The 24,270-nt window shown below is 37.0% G+C and overlaps 3 protein-coding genes across 3 annotated transcripts; all 3 read left to right on the top strand.

Annotated features, from left to right (window-relative positions):
- Nucleotides 1–905: 905 nt before the first annotated feature.
- Nucleotides 906–3,199, top strand: LOC117408421 (cyclin-dependent kinase inhibitor 1C-like). Its single transcript, XM_058999189.1, has 4 exons — nt 906–971; nt 1,279–1,346; nt 1,622–1,666; nt 2,859–3,199. Exons 2-4 carry the CDS (start codon nt 1,293–1,295, stop codon nt 3,105–3,107), a joined length of 348 nt encoding a protein of 115 aa, XP_058855172.1. The 5' UTR covers nt 906–971; nt 1,279–1,292; the 3' UTR covers nt 3,108–3,199.
- A 5,374-nt stretch (nt 3,200–8,573) lies between these two features.
- Nucleotides 8,574–10,844, top strand: LOC131700644 (cyclin-dependent kinase inhibitor 1C-like). Its single transcript, XM_058999200.1, has 4 exons — nt 8,574–8,624; nt 8,871–8,938; nt 9,289–9,333; nt 10,509–10,844. The coding sequence occupies exons 2-4, from the start codon at nt 8,885–8,887 to the stop codon at nt 10,749–10,751; spliced, it is 342 nt and encodes a 113-aa protein (XP_058855183.1). The 5' UTR covers nt 8,574–8,624; nt 8,871–8,884; the 3' UTR covers nt 10,752–10,844.
- Nucleotides 10,845–16,185: 5,341 nt separating this feature from the next.
- On the top strand, nt 16,186–18,828 carry LOC117408647 (cyclin-dependent kinase inhibitor 1C-like). The gene is made up of 4 exons (XM_058999214.1): nt 16,186–16,257; nt 16,504–16,571; nt 17,196–17,240; nt 18,501–18,828. The coding sequence occupies exons 2-4, from the start codon at nt 16,518–16,520 to the stop codon at nt 18,741–18,743; spliced, it is 342 nt and encodes a 113-aa protein (XP_058855197.1). The 5' UTR covers nt 16,186–16,257; nt 16,504–16,517; the 3' UTR covers nt 18,744–18,828.
- Nucleotides 18,829–24,270: the final 5,442 nt, after the last annotated feature.

Here is a 24,270-nt window from a genome sequence, read left to right on the forward strand (position 1 = left end):
AGGTGCTGCAATGTTTGGCCTTAGCATTGGAAGACAAGCGTAACATGACCAATAAGTTGCCACCAGGTCCATCAAAACATTACACACAAAAGACAACATTCCTCCGCCCAGGAGAGCAACCACCAAGAAAAGGTGTTAAAACCAATCCTCGGCCAGGACAACCGGAAGCTGCAAGAGACTGGAAAATGCTGGCAGATGTTGGTCGCTCAATCCAGATGGATGTCATGCTGATGCGCTGGGGAGACCGCACTGTGGTTGATCCCCGGAGCCAGCATCGCAGCCGTTGTGTGTGCTGATGCACCAGGGAGGCAAATAATCTGATCCCTGGAGCCAGCATTACACTTTAGCCATCAACACCAGACAGTAGGAGATCTACATCATCATATGGAAGGAAACACAAATGGACAGACACAGATGGATCACATTAGTTTACTGTAAAGCTACGTCTTATTTGGTGCTTATCTTGGTGAGAGCCGAGTTCAAATCAGCATGAAGTTTTAACATCTACTCTCGTGTAATGGAAATCTTAACAACATACAGTACAGTATGTGGAGGGTTGACGAAAACATTTGACTTAGCTAAGTTTGCCATTAGTTGTTTTAGAAGTGCAGATGGGAAGTTTCATGTTTTGTAATAGATAATTACAATGAATGTACCTGTAGGTAATTGAGAAATATATAGATGCTATTGACTAATATAATAGATCAGCGGCTTTAAACTAATTGCTATTTAATGTTTAAGCAACACATTTTCAGAGTTCATGGTTTGTTATAATTGTAATGAATCTGTTTTATCCCACTAAATAATTATCATTCACAATATATGAATCATAAGACTATACAATAACTGTGATCTGATTGGTTCTTGATTTTTCTAAGTTAACTATAAATTGCAAAAAAACTTGAAGCAATCACAGATCGCAGGTAATAAGAGAATATTTTATTACATTCTACGTTGTTCAGGAAAAAAAGGTAAATCATTTTTGTATTAATCTGACTGTCTTGTATTTAGATTTCTAAGTTTTAATTGTCAATTCTTGTTTAAAGTTATTTAAAGTTTATAATGGCAACTAAATACTAAAATGGAGAAAATATATAATACAAAGCAGTATACCATAACAATGAGGTTTACAGATCTGAATGATACAATCATGCTAGGCAATACACACATGCAAATAATGGCAGAAATTGTTAAAGTTTCAAATACTCAACACAGTAATATTTTGTTCCCAGGACATTTTTTTTTAATTATGATTATTAATTTTGTTTTATCCTACAGAATCGTTTTGCACAATGAGGACTGTGATTCTGCTGATCGGCCTGGTGGGTCTTTGTTCCTGTCTTCCGGTAGGTTCTACCAATTTCAAAAACATTCAAAACAGATATATACAGTACTACAAATGCCTCAATTGTGAATGAAATTAATGGAATTCACATGGTTTTGACCTGAGAGATTGTAATTTTTTTACAAATCCCCCAATTTCTAATAAGCCTTCTTTATTCAATTACATCTGCTGTAGCTATCATTTGTTATCTAGATTAGTCCAGCCACAGCAAATTGCAATGACATGGTGAAGTGACTTGTGAATTGCTGTTCATGAAGATCTTTTTCTGTTTAAAAGGTTTCTGAGGACCACCACATCGAAGAGCGGTCAGCAAGTGATGAAGTGAGTGCAATACAGTATTACTTCATGCCAATGTTTTGCACTCAACACACCAGAGGCTTTTACAGTAAAACCTGTTTAATAATACTCTGTCAGAGACAGAATATAATAGGATTCAACATGGCAAATTCATGATAACCACTTTGGTTAATATAAAATTATTATTATTATTTATTTCTTAGCAGACACCCTTATCCAGGGTGACTTACAATCGTAAGCAAATACATTTCAAGTGCAATAACACAATTCAGGGTGTTCAAAGATGGTTAAAAATTTGCAGGACTATAATAATTGACTATATCACGTGTTATTTCGTTCTTCTCACACTCTGATTAATCTCAATCACATTTTTCAGTCATAGAGGTAAGAACTGTAGGTTGGTGTACAGTGTTGACATGTTTAGACCCAAACACAATACAGTATACAGAACACTGCAATGAGCATAGTTATGGTTTTTAATTTTTATAATGAGTTGTACTCTAGTAGATTTTCTGGTATACGGTTATTATTATTATTAGACACAGTTGTAATTAAAGCTATGCTTAGTACTGTATTTCAGGTCCACAGGTCAGAACAGAATTATCAATAATGATAGTGCGTTTGAATGCTTATTTTGCCAGGTTAGTGTAACCGTCTTAAAGGGTTTGACTGAATATGATTACAATAAAGTAATTCATGTATCATGTTATGTACTATATCAGTCAGTTACATAGCAACTTATCAGAATTCCAGCCTTTTCCCTCTTTTGAATGAAAGTGCAGATGGACTATATAAAATAAACACTTGTAGTTGGATTTTGAAACTCGAGTATGAACAATATAACAGTATATCCAAGCTACCCTCTGATTTAGTCCACTAGTGCTCCCTCCTCTCTTCCTTCTCAACAGCCCTCACTGCTGCCAAACACTCTTTCAATCAATCTATCTTCCTGTCCTCCTCTAACAACCCCCACTGACTTTTTCCACCTTTTCCTCTCTCCTCACCCCCCCACCCTCCCCAATTCTCATCCTTTACACCTGATGACTTTGCCTCCTTCTTCTGCTACAAAGTAGATGACATTCAGAAGCTATTCTCCAAACCATCTTCTGGATGATGATAATAATAATAATAATAATAATAATAATAATAATAATAATAATATATGAACTCATATTGTATGCTTGTATGCTAGTTATTTCTTATTTTTCTTCCACAGGGCTTCAGATCCAGACCATATCCACCTCCTTTCTATCCATCCATTCCATCCTACCCATCCATTCCATTCAATCCATCCAATCCATCACAAGGGAATGATCTGACTTCCTTACTTACTCTCCTTCGAATGCTTTCTTTTCTGACTCCTGTTCCCGCTCCAGCCCCTGCTCCAGCTCCAGCTCCAGCACCAGCTCCCGCCCCCGCCCCTGCTCCAGCTCCAGCTCCAGCTCCAGCTCCAGGAGGAGGTTAACGCGATCGAAACAGTCTGAATTATCTTAAATTGTGTTTTGTCAAGACAGACTCTGTTCAGACTATGAATTTATTAAAATAAATACATTTATCAACAGCAAAATCCTTGTGTTAAGTCATTCTGTGTTACATTTCCTTTATGAAAAAAAGAATTGCTATATTTTTTTTGTAGGTTTTAAAGTTTTGTTTTTCAAAGAAAATGATGAATGAGGGTAATAGCATTGGAAAGGCCACTTACAATGTAATCTAGTGTAACAGGTTTTTCACAGAAAACACTAGTTTTAGGCAGCATTACATATGATACAGGATAACTATTTACCCAAGTCATTTTAAAACTGCAGTGTTCCATAATCATGTTTACTTTAACAACAAATATAATTCAGCTGCACCCTTTGAGAATTTGTGTAGAGAATAAGAAGAAATTATCATTATTTTATAAAGTAACAATATCAAAACCATGAGAAACATTTAGCCATTGAATTTACTAAAATCCACCATACAAAACCACCACCACAACCGCCGAGTTGGTATGGAGATGAAATACTGTAGGAGGATATATCATCCATATGAAAAGTCAACAACATGGTACAATACAGGGAGTATATTCAGTTCTCTTGCTTAAAATAAAAACACAAAATAAATCTATTATGCCTTAAGATAAAATGTATGGATTACATATCTGTATGTAGTCCAAACAAATGAAATAGGAAATCAAGAATGCGTCCTACTCATAGAAAAGTGTATGAATCTCGGATTGTGCTCCAGTGCCTGTAACCTTCTTCCTGCGGAGGTTTACTGGCACTAAATGCTTAAGAGAGAGAAAAGTGCGCACACATCTGGAGCACAGCTATGCGCTTCAGGGCAGGCAGGATTAAAAGTAGGTGAGGTTTAGCTAAAAATAGGCGCTCCCACAGATACGTGGAAGATACTCACATTCTGAGACTCGTAAACTGCTCAGCCTGAGAGCAGCAGTAAGGGGCACATTGGAGCTTCAGCCTAGCAGCCATGAGTAGTAAACACAGAAGAAGACATCCACAATTATGATTAAAACACAAATGCTGTGTGAGACAGTTGTTAGTAATAATAATAATAATAATAATAATAATAATAATAATAATAATAATAATAATAAATTATTAACTTCTGTGTTGGCTGTTGATTTATTTTATAGCAATGTGCATGTTTACTTCTGTTTTAAATGTTTCAAACTCTATTGACTTTGGCATTTGTTTTTCGGAACTAGCAAAAAAAAAAAAATCATGTTAATTCATTCCTCCAGTGAAGCTGCTGCAGTCACCTACTGAATGTGATCAAGCCCTATACTTCACAGGGATCCTTGTATTTTTCTCCAGGTAAAGTCAGCCATCATCATATTACAATCCAACATGCTATGTTTGTCACTAAGCCAAGGGCTAATTACAAAACTAAGGTAGGTGCGTTATTATTATGATCGTGAAACTAAAGCTGATAAGTGTGTGGTGTCTCAAGTTTATCCATTTTTCTACAAGCACTAATATGCCTGCTTAACTGTGAAACATATTGTTTTTTTTCACTGGAGGGATTTATCTTCACATAATTGTGCAAAAGTGCTATGATACAAAACTACAAGATTTCTTAGCCAGAAGAAGCCATTTGTTCTGTATTCAAATGTCGCCATTGTGTGAAATCAACAGAATATTTTAGGGGTGTTATATTAACCCTTCTTTGAGTGATGGTGTTCGCTTTGCGTTCCTGCAATTACTATTGTTGGTGTGCTCATCTGTGTAACTATAGAATTAAATATATCACATTTAATTTAAGATGTTACCAAATAGTGCTGGCTTTGTTTTTTGAGGGGGTTTCTAGCATTGCTGATACAATACTGTACAATCCCCCAAAACCTACTTTCACTTTTTCAGCATACTTACAGCAAAGTATTATTTTTTTGGCCAGACTTATGTTTGTTGTTGAAAGGAAATTTTCTTTCGACCTTTAAAACAAATGTTATAGCTCAAACTGTAGTTGACATGTTAAATACTGTTAGCTGTGTGAGAAATGCTAGTCAAACACAAACTTTTACTTGACCAATCAGAGGTGTGTCTTTGTTCAAGCCATAGTTGCATTACAGAGTCCGTGGAACGACAATCCCCACCCACAGACAGCTACGTGGCAGAGATTTCTGTATGAGAATACATGTATTGTGGGGGTGCGTATCTCGCACTTAGCAACAAGCACATAGATCCAGGCTACGCAGGGTTTACGCTCTTTTTTGAGAATAGACCCCCTAAGATTTGTTTTTCTGTTGCATTCCCCTTTCGTCGCTGTGTATATCACTTGCAATTATCAGATTGACAATTAATTAAACTACATTTGCACGTGGAATCATTTAGCCTAAGCATATAAAACTGGTGTGTGGCATAGTGGCGTGCAGGCAAGACTGGTCAAGGCTGCTCAAGGGCAGCAATAGCAAAACACAGACCCTTAAAGCTGCAGTTCAGGCTTTGTGCACTTTTATTCTTTCACAAACAAAACAAAAAGTTTAAACAAACAAATAATTTAAGAAAAAACAGCACCCAAGCACGGCTATCTCGGCACCTGAACTAACCTCTCTTACTGTTTAGGGTTGACAACACCTTCATTGAACCATCTCAGCCCCCAAACACACATCCCTTTGTTCTTAAATACTGTGGTGTCTTCTCCAGGAGGCTAATTGATCAATCAGTGAATTAACCTCCCCAGAAAGACGCCACACCAAACCAATTTAACTTAATTAACGTGTGGCTGTGAAAAGGGTGGTCATCTTGGCTCCAGGCTGTTCCTCTACTGAGCCAATATGGCTGCCAGCCACAAAAACACATATTTAACTGTGCTGGGCCTCTGCCCTGTCATAAGGTGTTATCTAGCTAGCCAGAGGAAACGGAGCGAGGCACACACAGAACCAGACAGACAACAACAGGAGCGACGCACACAGCTCCAAGGCAGACTACAATGGAGTAAGACACACGGTCCCAGACAAAATGGGAGTGGGGCAAGCAAGATTGGTAAAAAAAGGTTTCAGCCCCAGGGAGACGATATGGTGACCTGACTAATTACAGAAGCAACCCACGAGAGAGATACTGACCAGAGACCTGTGGTGATCGGCACAGGGTTGCCTTGGCAAGGAGAGGGCTCAGAGATGGTGTACAACTGAGAGCTGGGCTGCTTCATAGAAGCTGGGTTTTGTGTTAAGAGTGTTACTGACTGTGCATGCATGTTAATATTGTAACAGAGTGGCGGCAGGACTTTGTTTAATATTTTATATCTGGTTGTCCCCAGCCAGGTCCGGTTGAGCTGTATATAAGCGAGCATGGCCTGGTTGAGGTTGTAGTGTGTTGTCAGTTCCTGACCTGTGTGCATTCTGAATAAAAGCACCCGTTCATTTTTATACACGGACTCCTCAATCTTTTCTCCACCGCTGGAATCTGTTACAATATTATTATTAGCAATCTAACTTGCTTGTCTGCTGCTTAGTGATTTCTGTAAAAAAACAAGCTGTGTCTGGGTAGTTACGTTTCTCTTTTGTTTGTCTTTATTTTATCAGCACCATAATCTTAATGAGCCTGAGAGCCCCTCGTCCAGCTGACTGCAGCAGACCGCTACTGATTTAAAGAAGAAGCACGGAACTGCGACTGGAGCTGCTGCAACAGACTACTCAGCACTGGACTTTGGGGGAAAACATCATTGGGAGGGTTTGGGTGCTAGTTGTTATATATCTATGTTACGTGCATCGGAAGCCTGCTGCCTTAGCAGTTGAGTTAGTAGTTAGTTTGTAATCAGTATGCACTTAAGTTAAGCGTGAGGGGTAGTGAAGGAGGCGGCGTATTTCTCTTCGTCCATTACAATGTGCTGCATAGGCTTTAAAGGGGAATTTTAGTTTAAAGTCTCAACCAGAAAAGCTGTTATATAAAAAAAAAAAAAAAAATGGATTTTATCCACTCAAAGTTTAGTTTAACTTTAAAATGTGCATTATATTTTGGGTGTTAAACTTTAGAAGTCTATGTTCAATCTGAAAGTTTACATGGTTTTAACAAGTTAATGGGAAATCTTTGGCCAGAACATAAATGGTTCGATATTAGACCATTTGTGAGCATTTGTTTAGGTAACAAACTGTTTTTTCTATTTCTAATTACAGGGCAGGGTTGTCATGGTGCAATCTTGTGCAACTTGCAAGATGTGAAAAAATGAGGCTAGACCATTTTTGCTAAACAAAGTCTTATCCATTATGATTCCCTCGGGGCACAGTGGCGATAATTTCGTAAGATTTTTACAGTGAATGTACAAAAGGCAGATTAGCAGTAGATATTAACTAATTACCATCTTAAAGCTGCAGTATCCCACAATCATGTTAAGTCCTATACAAAATATGAGGACTTCATTTTGCAATATGATAGAGATTTTAAACAGCAATTGGGAAAGAGTATAAAGTATCACAGCTAAGCTATCCTGCTTGTTATGTATATTCACTTTGTATATCATTTTCTGTTTCAGTCACCATATGCCAGTGACTTTTTAAACCTCAGAAGATTAAAATATAAATATGGCTTCAATACAGGTCTCAAAGTCACCAGCAACAGTCTTACCCTAATAGATGTAAGAAATACTATATTAAGTTCTATGTGATGTTTCTTACTGATGTATTTGCTACATTCCCAAAGGGCAGAGTGTTGCAGAGGGACAGTTTAATGGTTACACCCTGGTGTACCAGCTGTTGACTTTTGAACTCACCCTCTGTTGATCTCTCTGCCTCACATCCAACACTTTGTACAATCAGTTCTATTCAATCAAACCCATTTTTTAAACAATTATATCTCCATCCAGGTTCTAAAATAGCTTTTTTTTTAATATTAATCCTAGAATGAATTGGTCCACCAGGATCACCATTAACCATGTACCCCTGATCGACCAGTAAAGATATGATAAATAACTGGGAAGGTCCTTTTTAGAGATTTAAAAGATGGCATAGACAACACTGGCCTCTCATACCTCTCAAGCAAATCTGATTTTGCGAAAGACTTAATTTGTGCCAAATAAATGGTGTTGAACATGGTTCACTTTTAACAACATACAGTACAGTATGTGGAGAGTTGAAGAGAACATTTGACTTAGCTAAGTTTGCCATTAGTTGTTTTAGAAGTGCAGATGGGAAGTTTCATGTTTTGTAATAGATAATTACAATGAATGTACCTGTAGGTAATTGAGAAATATATAGATGCTACCGACTAATATCATAGATCAGCGGATTTAAACTAATTGCTGTTTAATGTTTAAGCAACACATTTTCAGATTTCATAATGTGTATTATAATTGTAATGAATCTGTTGCATCCCACTGAATAATTATCATTCACAATATGTGAATCATAAGACTATACAATAACTGTGATCTGATTGGTTTTTGATTTTTCTAAGTTAACTATAAATTGTAAAAAAATTGAAGCAGTCACAGATCACAAGTAATAAGAGAATATTTTATTACATTCTACGTTGTTCAGGAAAAAAAGGTAAATCATTTTTGTATTAATTTTGAATCTTGTATTTAGATTTCTAAGTTTCAGTTGTCAGTTGTTGCTTAAAGTTATTTAAAGTTTATAATGGCAACTAAATACTATTAAAAAAACATGGAGAAAATATATATTACAAAACAATATACCATAACAATGAGGCTTACAGGTCTGAATGATCAAACCATGCTAGGCAATACACACATGCAAAAACTTTTTTTTTATTAATTTTGTTTAATCCTACAGAATTGTTTTGCACAATGAGGACTCTAATTCTGGTGATCGGCCTGGTGGGTCTTTGTTCCTGTTTTCCGGTAGGTTCTATCAATTTCAAAAACATTCAAAACAGATATATACAGTACTGCAAATGCCTCAATTGTGAATGAAGTGAATGGCATTCACATGGTTTTCATCTGCGTTGATTGTAATTTTTTTTACAAATCCCCCAATTTCTAATAAGCCTTCTTTATTCAATTACATCTCCTGCAACTATCAAGATACCGACAATTACGAAATAAGACACTTAAATATCTTCAGCTGAGTTACTAATTCATAAAATTAAAATACATTTGTTATCTAGATTAGTCCAGCCACAGCAAATTGCAATGACATGGTGAAGTGACTTGTGAATTGCTGTTCATGAAGATCTTTTTCTGTTTAAAAGGTTTCTGAGGACCACCACATCGAAGAGCGGTCAGCAAGTCATGAAGTGAGTGCAATACAGTATTACTTCTTGCCAATGTTTTACACTCAACACACCAGAGGCTTTTACAGTAAAACCTGTTTAATAATACTCTGTCAGAGACAGAATATAATAGGATTCAACATGGCAAATTCATGATAACCACTTTGGTTAATATAAAATTATTATTATTATTTATTTCTTAGCAGACACCCTTATCCAGGGTGACTTACAATCGTAAGCAAATACATTTCAAGTGCAATAACACAATTCAGGGTGTTCAAAGATGGTTAAAAATTTGCAGGACTATAATAATTGACTATATCACGTGTTATTTCGTTCTTCTCACACTCTGATTAATCTCAATCACATTTTTCAGTCATAGAGGTAAGAACTGTAGGTTGGTGTACAGTGTTGACATGTTTAGACACAAACACAATACAGTATACAGAACACTGCAATGAGCATAGTTATGGTTTTTAATTTTTATAATGAGTTGTACTCTAGTAGATTTTCTGGTATACGGTTATTATTATTATTAGACACAGTTGTAATTAAAGCTATGCTTAGTACTGTATTTCAGGTCCACAGGTCAGAACAGAATTATCAATAATGATATGCTTATTTTGCCAGGTTAGTGTAACCGTCTTAAAGGGTTTGACTGAATATGATTACAATAAAGTAATTCATGTATCATGTTATGTACTATATCAGTCAGTTACATAGCAACTTATCAGAATTCCAGCCTTTTCCCTCTTTTGAATGAAAGTGCAGATGGACTATATAAAATAAACACTTGTAGTTGGATTTTGAAACTCGAGTATGAACAATATAACAGTATATCCAAGCTACCCTCTGATTTAGTCCACTAGTGCTCCCTCCTCTCTTCCTTCTCAACAGCCCTCACTGCTGCCAAACACTCTTTCAATCAATCTATCTTCCTGTCCTCCTCTAACAACCCCCACTGACTTTTTCCACCTTTTCCTCTCTCCTCACCCCCCCACCCTCCCCAATTCTCATCCTTTACACCTGATGACTTTGCCTCCTTCTTCTGCTACAAAGTAGATGACATTCAGAAGCTATTCTCCAAACCATCTTCTGGATGATAATAATAATAATAATAATAATAATAATAATAATAATAATATATGAACTCATATTGTATGCTTGTATGCTAGTTATTTCTTATTTTTCTTCCACAGGGCTTCAGATCCAGACCATATCCACCTCCTTTCTATCCATCCATTCCATCCTACCCATCCATTCCATTCAATCCATCCAATCCATCACAAGGGAATGATCTGACTTCCTTACTTACTCTCCTTCGAATGCTTTCTTTTCTGACTCCTGTTCCCGCTCCAGCCCCTGCTCCAGCTCCAGCTCCAGCACCAGCTCCCGCCCCCGCCCCCGCTCCAGCTCCAGCTCCAGCTCCAGGAGGAGGTTAACGCGATCGAAACAGTCTGAATTATCTTAAATAATGTTTTGTCAAGACAGACTCTGTTCAGACTGTGAATTTATTAAAATAAATACATTTATCAACAGCAAAATCCTTGTGTTAAGTCATTCTGTGTTACATTTCCTTTATGAAAAAAAGAATTGCTATATTTTTTTTGTAGGTTTTAAAGTTTTGTTTTTCAATGAAAATGATGAATGAGGGTAATCACATTGGAAAGGCCACTTACAATGTAATCTAGTGTAACAGGTTTTTCACAGAAAACACTAGTTTTAGGCAGCATTACATATGATACAGGATAACTATTTACCCAAGTCATTTTAAAACTGCAGTGTTCCATAATCATGTTTACTTTAACAACAAATATAATTCAGCTGCACCCTTTGAGAATTTGTGTAGAGAATAAGAAGAAATGATCATTATTTTATAAAGTAACAATATCAAAACCATGAGAAACATTCAGCCATTGAATTTACTAAAATCCACCATACAAAACCACCACCACAACCGCCGAGTTGGTATGGAGATGAAATACTGTAGGAGGATATATCATCCATATGAAAAGTCAACAACATGGTATAATACAGGGAGTATATTTAGTTCTCTTGCTTAAAATAAAAACACAAAATAAATCTATTATGCCTTAAGATAAAATGTAAGGATTACATATCTGTATGTAGTCCAAACAAATGAAATAGGAAATCAAGAATGCGTCCCACTCATAGAAAAGTGTATGAATCTCCAGTGCCTGTAACCTTCTTCCTGCGGAGGTTTACTGGCACTAAATGCTTAAGAGAGAGAAAAGTGCGCACACATCTGGAGCACAGCTATGCGCTTCAGGGCAGGCAGGATTAAAAGTAGGCGTGGTTTAGCTAAAAATAGGCGCTCCCACAGATACTTGGAAGATACTCGCATTCTGAGACTCGTAAACTGCTCAGCCTGAGAGCAGCAGTAAGGGGCACATTGGAGCTTCAGCCTAGCAGCCATGAGTAGTAAACACAGAAGAAGACATCCACAATTATGATTAAAACGCAAACGCTGTGTGAGACAGTTGTTAGTAATAATAATAATAATAATAATAATAATAATAATAATAATAATAATAATAAAAAATTATTAACTTCTGTGTTGGCTGTTGATTTATTTTATAGCAATGTACATGTTTACTTCTGTTTTAAATGTTTCAAACTCTATTGACTTTGGCATTTGTTTTTCGGAACTAGCAAAAAAAAAAAAAAAATATCACGTTAATTCATTCCTCCAGTGAAGCTGCTGCAGTCACCTACTGAATGTGATCAAGCCCTATACTTCACAGGGATCCTTGTGTTTTTCTCCAGGTAAAGTCAGCCATCATCATATTACAATCCAACATGCTATGTTTGTCACTAAGCCAAGGGCTAATTACAAAACTAAGGTAGGTGCGTTATTATTATGATCGTGAAACTAAAGCTGATAAGTGTGTGGTGTCTCAAGTTTATCCATTTTTCTACAAGCACTAATATGCCTGCTTAACTGTGAAACATGTGTTTTTTTTCACTGGAGGGATTTATCTTCACATGATTGTGCAAAACTGCTATGATACAAAACTACAAGATTTCTTAGCCAGAAGAAGCCATTTGTTCTGTATTCAAATGTCGCCATTGTGTGAAATCAACAGAATATTTTAGGGGTGTTATATTAACCCTTCTTTGAGTGATGGTGTTCGCTTTGCGTACCTGCAATTACTATTGTTGGTGTGCTCATCAGTGTAACTATAGAATTAAATATATCACATTTTATTTAAGATGTTACCAAATAGTGCTGGCTTTGTTTTTTGAGGGGGTTTCTAGCATTGCTGATACAATACTGTACAATCCCCCAAAACCTACTTTCACTTATTCAGCATACTTACAGCAAAGTATTATTTTTTTGGCCAGACTTATGTTTGTTGTTGAAAGGAAATTTTCTTTCGACCTTTAAAACAAATGTTATAGCTCAAACTGTAGTTGACATGTTAAATACTGTTAGCTGTGTGAGAAATGCTAGTCAAACACAAACTTTTACTTGACAAATCAGAGGTGTGTCTTTGTTCAAGCCATATTTGCATTACAGAGTCCGTGGAACGACAATCCCCACCCACAGACAGCTACGTGGCAGAGATTTCTGTATGAGAATACATGTATTGTGGGGGTGGGTATCTCGCACTTAGCAACAAGCACGTAGATCCAGGCTACGCAGGGTTTACGCTCTTTTTTGAGAATAGACCCCCTAAGATTTGTTTTTCTGTTGCATTCCCCTTTCGTCGCTGTGTATATCACTTGCAATTATCAGATTGACAATTAATTAAACTACATTTGCACGTGGAATCATTTAGCCTAAGCATATAAAACTGGTGTGTGGCATAGTGGCGTGCAGGCAAGACTGGTCAAGGCTGCTCAAGGGCAGCAATAGCAAAACACAGACCCGGAAAGCTGCAGTTTAGGCTTTGTGCACTTTTATTCTTTCACAAACAAAACAAAAAGTTTAAACAAACAAATAATTTAAGAAAAAACAGCACCCAAGCACGGCTATCTCGGCACCTGAACTAACCTCTCTTACTGTTTAGGGTTGACAACACCTTCATTGAACCATCTCAGCCCCCAAACACACATCCCTTTGTTCTTAAATACTGTGGTGTCTTCTCCAGGAGGCTAATTGATCAATCAGTGAATTAACCTCCCCAGAAAGACGCCACACCAAACCAATTTAACTTAATTAACGTGTGGCTGTGAAAAGGGTGGTCATCTTGGCTCCAGGCTGTTCCTCTACTGAGCCAATATGGCTGCCAGCCACAAAAACACATATTTAACTGTGCTGGGCCTCTGCCCTGTCATAAGGTGTTATCTAGCTAGCCAGAGGAAACGGAGCGAGGCACACACAGAACCAGACAGACAACAACAGGAGCGACGCACACAGCTCCAAGGCAGACTACAATGGAGTAAGACACACGGTCCCAGACAAAATGGGAGTGGGGCAAGCAAGATTGGTAAAAAAAGGTTTCAGCCCCAGGGAGACGATATGGTGACCTGACTAATTACAGAAGCAACCCACGAGAGAGATACTGACCAGAGACCTGTGGTGATCGGCACAGGGTTGCCTTGGCAAGGAGAGGGCTCAGAGATGGTGTACAACTGAGAGCTGGGCTGCTTCATAGAAGCTGGGTGTTGTGTTAACAGTGTTACTGACTGTGCATGCATGTGAATATTGTAACAGAGTGGCGGCAGGACTTTGTTTAATATTTTATATCTGGTTGTCCCCAGCCAGGTCCGGTTGAGCTGTATATAAGAGAGCATGGCCTGGTTGAGGTTGTAGTGTGTTGTCAGTTCCTGACCTGTGTGCATTCTGAATAAAAGCACCCGTTCATTTTTATACACGGACTCCTCAATCTTTTCTCCACCGCTGGAATCTGTTACAATATTATTATTAGCAATCTAACTTGCTTGTCTGCTGCTTAGTGATTTCTGTAAAAAACAAGCTGTGTCTGGGTAGTTACGTTTCTCTTTTGTTTGTCTTTATTTTATCAGCACCATAATCTTAATGAGCCTGAGAGCCCCTTGTCCAGCTGACTGCAGCAGACCGCTACTGATTTAAAGAAGAAGCACGGAACTGCGACTGGAGCTGCTGCAACAGACTACTCAGCACTGGACTTTGGGGGAAAACATCATTGGGAGGGTTTGGGTGCTAGTTGTTATATATCTATGTTACGTGCATCGGAAGCCTGCTGCCTTAGCAGTTGAGTTAGTAGTTAGTTTGTAATCAGTATGCACTTAAGTTAAGCGTGAGGGGTAGTGAAGGGGGCGGCGTATTTCTCTTCGTCCATTACAATGTGCTGCATAGGCTTTAAAGGGGAATTTTAGTTTAAAGTCTCAACCAGAAAAGCTGTTATAAAAAAAAAAAAAAAAAAAGGATTTTATCCACTCAAAGTTTAGTTTAACTTTAAAATGTACATTATATTTTGGGTGTTAAACTTTAGAAGTCTATGTTCAATCTGAAAGTTTACATGGTTTTAACAAGTTAATGGGAAATCTTTGGCCAGAACATAAATGGTTCGATATTAGACCATTTGTGAGCATTTGTTTAGGTAACAAACTGTTTTTTCTATTTCTAATTACAGGGCAGGGTTGTCATGGTGCAATCTTGTGCAACTTGCAAGATGTGAAAAAATGAGGCTAGACCATTTTTGCTAAACAAAGTCTTATCCATTATGATTCTCTCAGGGCACAGTGGCGATAATTTCGTAAGATTTTTACAGTGAGTGTACAAAAGGCAGATTAGCAGTAGATATTAACTAATTACCATCTTAAAGCTGCAGTATCCCACAATCATGTTAAGTCCTATACAAAATATGAGGACTTCATTTTGCAATATGATAGAGATTTTAAACAGCAATTGGGAAAGAGTATAAAGTATCACAGCTAAGCTATCCTGCTTGTTATGTATATTCACTTTGTATATCATTTTCTGTTTCAGTCACCATATGCCAGTGACTTTTTAAACCTCAGAAGATTAAAATATAAATATGGCTTCAATACAGGTCTCAAAGTCACCAGCAACAGTCTTACCCTAATAGATGTAAGAAATACTATATTAAGTTCTATGTGATGTTTCTTACTGATGTATTTGTTACATTCCCAAAGGGCAGAGTGTTGCAGAGGGACAGTTTAATGGTTACACCCTGGTGTACCAGCTGTTGACTTTTGAACTCACCCACTGTTGATCTCTCTGCCTCACATCCAACACTTTGTACAATCAGTTCTATTCAATCAAACCCATTTTTTAAACAATTATATCTCCATCCAGGTTCTAAAATAGCTTTTTTTTTAATATTAATCCTAGAATGAATTGGTCCACCAGGATCACCATTAACCATGTACCCCTGATCGACCAGTAAAGATATGATAAATAACTGGGAAGGTCCTTTTTAGAGATTTAAAAGATGGCATAGACAACACTGGCCTCTCATACCTCTCAAGCAAATCTGATTTTGCGAGACTTAATTTGTGCCAAATAAATGGTGTTGAACATGGTTCACTTTTAACAACATACAGTACAGTATGTGGAGGGTTGAAGAGAACATTAGACTTAGCTAAGTTTGCCATTAGTTGTTTTAGAAGTGCAGATGGGAAGTTTCATGTTTTGTAATAGATAATTACAATGAATGTACCTGTAGGTAATTGAGAAATATATAGATGCTATTGACTAATATCATAGATCAGCGGATTTAAACTAATTGCTATTTAATGTTTAAGCAACACATTTTCAGATTTCATAATGTGTATTATAATTGTAATGAATCTGTTGCATCCCACTGAATAATTATCATTCACAATATGTGAATCATAAGACTATACCATAACTGTGATCTGATTGGTTTTTGATTTTTCTAAGTTAACTATAAATTGTAAAAAAATTGAAGCAGTCACAGATCACAAGTAATAAGAGAATATTTTATTACATTCTACGTTGTTCAGGAAAAAAAGGTAAATCATTTTTGTATTAATTTTGAATCTTGTATTTAGATTTCTAAGTTTCAGTTGTCAGTTGTTGCTTAAAGTTATTTAAAGTTTATAATGGCAACTAAATACTATTAAAAAAACATGGAGAAAATATATATTACAAAACAATATACCATAACAATGAGGCTTACAGGTCTGAATGATCAAACCATGCTAGGCAATACACACATGCAAAAACTTTTTTTTAATTAATTTTGTTTAATCCTACAGAATCGTTTTGCACAATGAGGACTCTAATTCTGGTGATCGGCCTGGTGGGTCTTTGTTCCTGTTTTCCGGTAGGTTCTATCAATTTCAAAAACATTCAAAACAGATATATACAGTACTGCAAATGCCTCAATTGTGAATGAAGTGAATGGCATTCACATGGTTTTCATCTGCGTTGATTGTATTTTTTTTTACAAATCCCCCAATTTCTAATAAGCCTTTTTTACTCAATTACATCTCCTGCAACTATCAAGATACTGACAATTGAGAAATAATCAATCAATCAATCAATCTTTATTTTATATAGCGCCTGTCATAGTAGACCTCCATCACAAAGCACTTTACAAGATAGTGAGGAACAATGCATAATACATTAAATACAGTGAAATACAGGGCATAGTACATTAAATACAGTGAAATACAGGGCATAGTACATTAAATACAGTGAAATACAGGGCATAGTACATTAAATACAAACAGTAAAAAAAAATGCAAATACATTAACTACAGGCATATTACATTAAATACAGGGCTAGGATGTGAATTCTAAACAATTAAATATCTTCATCTGAGTTACTAATTCATAAAATAAAAATACATTTGTTATCTAGATTAGTCCAGCCACAGCAAATTGCAATGACATGGTGAAGTGACTTGTGAATTGCTGTTCATGAAGATCTTTTTCTGTTTAAAAGGTTTCTGAGGACCACCACATCGAAGAGCGGTCAGCAAGTGATGAGGTGAGTGCAATACAGTATTACTTCTTGCCAATGTTTTACACTCAACACACCAGAGGCTTTTACAGTAAATCCTGTTTAATAATACTCTCTGTCACAGACAGAATATAATAAGATTCAATATGGCAAATTCATGATAATCACTTTGGTTATTATAAAATAGCAATAATCGATGGAGCAATCACATTGGCTAACATGTGCTCCAACCTGTGCAGATGCGTCACCATACCAGCACAGGTCAGAACCATTCCACCTGATTGTCGTGACAACTTTGGGAGGGGTGGGGGCTCCATTTTATAAGTGCAATAACACAATTCAGGGTGTTCAAAGATGGTGAAAAATACGCAGGACTATAATAATTGACTATATCGCGTGTTATTGCGTTCTTCTCACACTCTGGTTAATCTCAATCACACTTTTCAGACATAGATGTAAGAACTGTAGGTTGGTGTTTTGACATGTTTAGACACAAAACACAGTACAGTATACAGAACACTGCAATGGGCATAGTTATGGTTTTTAATTTTTATAATGAGTTGTACTCTAGTAGGTTTTCTGGTATACGGTTATTATTATTATTAGACGCAGTTGTAATTAAAGCTATGCTTAGTACTGTATTTCAGGTCCACAGATCAGAACAGAATTATCAATAATGATAGTGCGTTTGAATGCTTATTTTGCCAGGTTAGTGTAACCGTCTTAAAGGGTTTGACTGAATATGATTAAAATAAAGTAATTCATGTATCATGTTATGTACTATATCAGTCAGTTACATAGCAACTTATCAGAATTCCAGCCTTTTCCCTCTTTTGAATGAAAGTGCAGATGGACTATATCAAATAAACACTTGTAGTTGGATTTTGAAACTCGAGTATTAACAATATAACAGTATATCCAAGCTACCCTCTGATTTAGTCCACTAGTGCTCCTTCCTCTCTTCCTTCTCAACAGCCCTCACTGCTGCCAAACACTCTTACAATCAATCTATCTTCCTGTCCTCCTCTAACAACCCCCACTGACTTTTTCCACCTTTTTGCTCTCTCCTCACCCCCCCACCCTCCCCAATTCTCATCCTTTACACCTGATGACTTTGCCTCTTTCTTCTGCTACAAAGTAGATGACATTCAGAAGCTATTCTCCAAACCATCTTCTGGATAATAATAATAATAATAATAATAATAATAATAATAATAATAATAATAATAATATATGAACTCATATTGTATGCTTGTATGCTAGTTATTTTTTATTTTTCTTCCACAGGGCTTCAGATTCAGACCATATCCACCTCCTTTCTATCCATCCATTCCATCCTACCCATCCATTCCATTCAATCCATCCAATCCATCACAAGGAAATGATCTGATTTCCTTACTTACTCTCCTTCGAATGCTTCCTTTTCTGACTCCTGTTCCAGCTCCAGCCCCTGCTCCAGCTCCAGCTCCAGCACCCGCCCCCGCCCCCGCCCCCGCCCCTGCTCCAGCTCCAGCTCCAGGAGGAGGTTAACGCGATCGAAACAGTCTGAATTATCTTAAATTATGTTTTGTCAAGACAGACTCTGTTCAGACTGTGAATTTATTAAAATAAATACATTTTTCAACAGCAAAATCCTTGTGTTAAGTCATTCTGTGTTACATTTCCTTTATGAAAAAAACAATTGCTATATTTTTTTTGTAGGTTTTAAAGTTTTGTTTTTCAAAGAAAATGATGAATGAGGGTAATAGCATTGGAAAGGCCACTTACAATGTAATCTAGTGTAACAGGTTTTTCACAGAAAACACTAGTTTTAGGCAGCATTACATATGATACAGGATAACTATTTACCCAAGTCATTTTAAAACTGCAGTGTTCCATAATCATGTTTACTTTAACAACAAATATAATTCAGCTGCACCCTTTGAGAATTTGTGTAGAGAATAAGAAGAAATGATCATTATTTTATAAAGTAACAATATCAAAACCATGAGAAACATTCAGCCATTGAATTTACTAAAATCCACCATACAAAACCACCACCACAACCACCGAGTTGGTATGGAGATGAAATACTGTAGGAGGATATATCATCCATATGAAAAATCAACAACATGGTATAATACAGGGAGTATATTTAGTTCTCTTGCTTAAAATAAAAACACAAAATAAATCTATTATGCCTTATGATAAAATGTATGGATTACATATCTGTATGTAGTCCAAACAAATGAAATAGGAAATCAAGAATGCGTCCCACTCATAGAAAAGGGTATGAATCTCGGATTGTGCTCCAGTGCCTGTAACCTTCTTTCTGCGGAGGTTTACTGGCACTAAATGTCACTAAAAGGTTCAGACGCACTGATTGGACTAATGTATCCGCAGGCGACCTAAGACTCACCGTTTCAACGGTGTCAGTAGTGCTGAAAAGAAAAGAATAAATACAGAAAAATATTGTATACTGGCCATGGGCTTTGGTTTTGCCCAGAGCCGTACCGTAACTAAGCATTTAGCTACCGGGGCATGCAAAGATATATATATATATATATATATATATATATATATATATATATATATATATATATATATATATATATATATATATAAATTGCATGCACCTGCGGTTGAAGCAACCGGAGGTGGATGGAAAAACTCCATATCGTAGATACTGGGACATGCAAGACTCCATATCGCAGCTACCGGAGCATGCAATTATATATATATATATATATATATATATATATATATATATATATATATATATATTGATTGCACTAATGTATCCGCAGGCGACCTAAGACTCACCGTTTCAACGGTGTCAGAAGTGCTCAACAGAAAAGATTGCATACAGAAATATATATATATATATATATATATATATATATATATATATATATATATATATATATATATATATATATATATATATAATAATTATTATTATTGTCTTTTTTTTTTTTTTTTTTTTTTTTTTTTGATGTTAGGAGTTAGGTTGGTATTTACTCGCGCATAGTTTTGAATGTTATTTCCGAATCTCTCCTTTAACATTTCTGAAGGGGACACTGTATTACTTAAAACGTGAATTAACGTCTTCAAACGTGTTAACAGTGAGCAGTTACTTTGGGATTACACACCAGGTTCAGACGCATTGATTGGACTAATGTATCTGCAGGCGACCTAAGACTCACCGTTTCAACGGTGTCAGTAGTGCTGAACAGAAAAGAATAAATACAGAAAAATATTGTATACTGGCCATGGGCTTTGGTTTTGCCCAGAGCCGTAACTAAGCATTTAGCTACCGGGGCATGCAAATATATATATATTGTAACAGACCATCGGTGTTGAGCGCACGGGGAAGGTATCAGGAACGTGGGGATACTGATATCTTCCCCCAAATCTCAAAACTAGAAAGACGGGCGTTACGTTGGCAGAACGGAATAATAAATAAAGAAACTTCAACTCCCATGATTCCGAAGATCAGTAGTCAGGTGACATGTCCGCGGTTATCCAGGGGGTTTAAAAGGCAGGTCAGCAATTAGAAAGGGGGGAGGTAATTGTGAAAGGTATTTTTTGTATAGCAGCAACTTTGAAAGACCTAGTGGTGTTGTCGGTCCGTTTCATTAGGTGGGTACAGATTGTACAGCAACTGTTAAGTGGTGTGGAACAGAGACAAGAGCAGAGTGCTTCGTTGTGCAGAAGTAGGGGAACAGAGATTAAAAAGGGCGACCGTGTTGGTGACCAGAAAGGATTACTTTATTCCAGAACCGAAGGTACCTGTGTGGAGTGACTGCAAAATAAAAAGCGAGTAGGGCTTATATTGTGGTCTGGCCGGAGGAAGCTGCAACGCGTCTGCAGCCTGGAATGAAGTGGAGCTGGTGCACTCGCCAAACAGATCTCTCCAGTGAGTAACCGAGACCGCAGACTTGCGGGATCCATTTGTGCTTGCTGGTTTCTTTGAAAAGAAAGACAGCGTTCTGTGTGTACCTGTTTTAAAAGAAAGTCACCGTATGAAATGGACTGTTACTCACCTGCTTACGTGCCTGCTGTATACAGCGTTCAACCCGTTTTCTACAGCTGTATTAATTGTTGCCAAACTGAATAAGTTTAAACAGGCAAAGTTTTATACCAGCGCTATAGTGTGCACGCGCTGAATTAATAAAAGCCTGTGCTTTGTGGACTGTTAGTTTACGTGTTCTTTTAAGCAACTACATTCTTTTCATGGACTGTGTTTTATTTGAGTGAGGCTGGTTGCTTAATCCCAGGAAGGAAACAAACCACACGGACGGTGGTAGTTGTGTTTTATTTGTTTGTTTTAGTTCGTCAGGATCCAGCCAAGCAGCAGGCTGTCAATGTCAGTGTTCACCAGCAGAGGGCGACCAAGGGTTCGATTACTTGGAAGACTTACCTGTTCCCCTGGGAAAAGGATTACAAACTACATTTCCCAACAGCCCTTGTGGATTATAAAGAAAGTGAACCATGGACACTTACCTGGCAAGACTTTTGTTCCGAGACCAGGTTTACTGTTGCCAGCAGCGTCGGGATGGAACTTGGACTGGTCTCTATGCTAAAGCAACATGTTTTTCCTTGCAACGAGGACAGCTCGTGCAAGCAGTAGAGAGGGTTGAAGAAGTGAGATTAGTGGGCAGGGTTTCTTTTTTTTGTTTTGTTTATTTTCATGAACGTTCTGTTGAGACTTTGAACTTTTGTTTAAGAAAATAATAAAAATGCCTATTCTTCAACCCTACCAAGTGCCTCGGTGTCACCTCTCATGCTGCCAGTTGGCTACCACACAAAAATACAGAACAGATTGTTCACTATATATATAAATATATAAATGCATGCACCTGCGGTTGAAGCAACCGGAGGTGGATGGAAAGTCTCCATATCGTAGATACCAAGCATGCAAGACTCCATATCGCAGCTACCGGAGCATGCAATTATATATATATATATATATATATATATAATAATTATTATTATTATTGTCAAATTTTTTTTTTTTTTTTTTTTTTTGATGTTAGGAGTTAGGATGGTATTTACTCACGCATAGTTTTGAATGTTATTCCCGAATCTCTCCTTTAACATGTCTGAAGGGGACACTGTATTACTTAAAACGTGAATTAACGTCTTCAAACGTGTTAACAGTGAGCAGTTACCTTGATATTACACACCAGGTACAGACGCATTGATTGGACTAATGTATCCGCAGGCGACCTAAGACTCACCGTTTCAACGGTGTCAGTAGTGCTCAACAGAAAAGAATGCATACAGAAAAATATTGTATACTGGCCATGGGCTTTGGTTTTGCCCAGAGCCGTAACTAAGCATTTAGCTACCGGGGCATGCAAATATATATATATAAATTGCTTGCACCTCTGGTTGAAGCAACCAGAGGTGGATGGAAAGACTCCATATCGTAGCTACCGGGGCATGCAATTATATATATATATATATATATATATATATATATATATATATATATATATATATATATATATATAATCATTATCCTGTTGGAGGACCCATGATCTGCGACTGAGACAGAGCTTTCTGACACTGGGCAGTATGTTTCGCTCCAGAACGCCTTGATAGTCTTGAGATTTCATTGTGCTTTGCACAGATTCAAGGCACCCTGTGCCAGGCGCAGCAAAGCAGCCCCAAAACATAACCGAGCCTCCTCAATGTTTCACTGTAGGTATAGTGTCCTTTTCTTTGAAAGCTTCATTTTTTCATCTGTGAACGTAGAGCTGATGTGACTTGCCAAAAAGCTCCAGTTTTGACTCATCTGTCCAAAGGACATTCTCCCAGAAGGATTGTGGCTTGTCAATATGCATTTTAGCAAATTCCAGTCTGGTTTTTTATGTTTTTCTTTCAAAAGTGGAGTCCTTCTGGGTCTTCTTCCATGGAGCCCACTTTCGCTCAAAAAGCGACGTATGGTGCGATCAGAAACTGACGTACCTTCACCTTGGAGTTCAGCTTGTATCTCTTTGGCAGTTATCCTTGGTTCTTTTTCTACCATTCGCACTATCCTTCTGTTCAATCTGGGGTCGATTTTCCTCTTGCGGCCGCACCCAGGGAGGTTGGCTACAGTTCCATGGACCTTAAACTTCTTTATAATATTTGCAACTGTTGTCACAGGAACATCAAGCTGCTTGGAGATGGTCTTGTAGCCTTTACCTTTACCATGCTTGTCTATTATTTTCTTTCTGATCTCCTCAGACAACTCTCTCCTTTGCTTTCTCTGGTCCATGTTCAGTGTGGTGCACACAATGATACCAAACAGCACAGTGACTACTTTTCTCCATTTAAATAGGCTGAATGACTGATTACAAGATTGGAGATATGTGTGATACTAATTAAAGAAACTAATTAGTTTGAAATATCACTATAATCCAATTATTTATTATCTTTTCTAAGGGGTACCAACAAATGTGTCCAGGCCATTTTAGAATATCTTTGTAGAATAAGCAATAATTCATCTCTTTTCACAGCTTCTTTGCTTTATTCTATGACATACCAAAGGCATGCAAGTATACATGATAAAATAGCTTTTAATTTCATCACTTTTCAGGAGGAATGAAGCATTATTTCAATGAGCTTTAAGGGTACTAACAAATTTGAGCACGTCTGTAGATAACTATGATTATATGAGCTAACAGTCATTTAAAATGTTTCTGTTCTGCTTTATTCTGTATACTTATAAGCAAGATTACTGTGCACTCAGGTTCTTTAAATGTGTATTTTTTTTGTTTTTGATATTTATATTGAATCAAAAATCAGCAATAACCTTTTCAATAAAGAAACTGCACTGTTTACTCAGCTGAGACGGGTAAACCCTTTTGGAACGGCCTTAATGCAGACTTCATTTCCCATGCGCTATCAAGACCAGCTTCCACAGCAGCCACAACCTCAGCTACCACCACAGCTGTACTCACAGGTGAGCCTTTATCTTTCTTTCACAAAAACCTTTTGGTGACTATTGATATATTAATTGCATAATGATCCACTATTCTAATTATAGTGATTATAATTATGTAAAGGAAAATCCACATTGTTTCAT

Source organism: Acipenser ruthenus, chromosome 2 (genome assembly GCF_902713425.1).
Source record: "Acipenser ruthenus chromosome 2, fAciRut3.2 maternal haplotype, whole genome shotgun sequence".
NCBI classification, from domain to species: Eukaryota; Metazoa; Chordata; class Actinopteri; order Acipenseriformes; family Acipenseridae; genus Acipenser; species Acipenser ruthenus.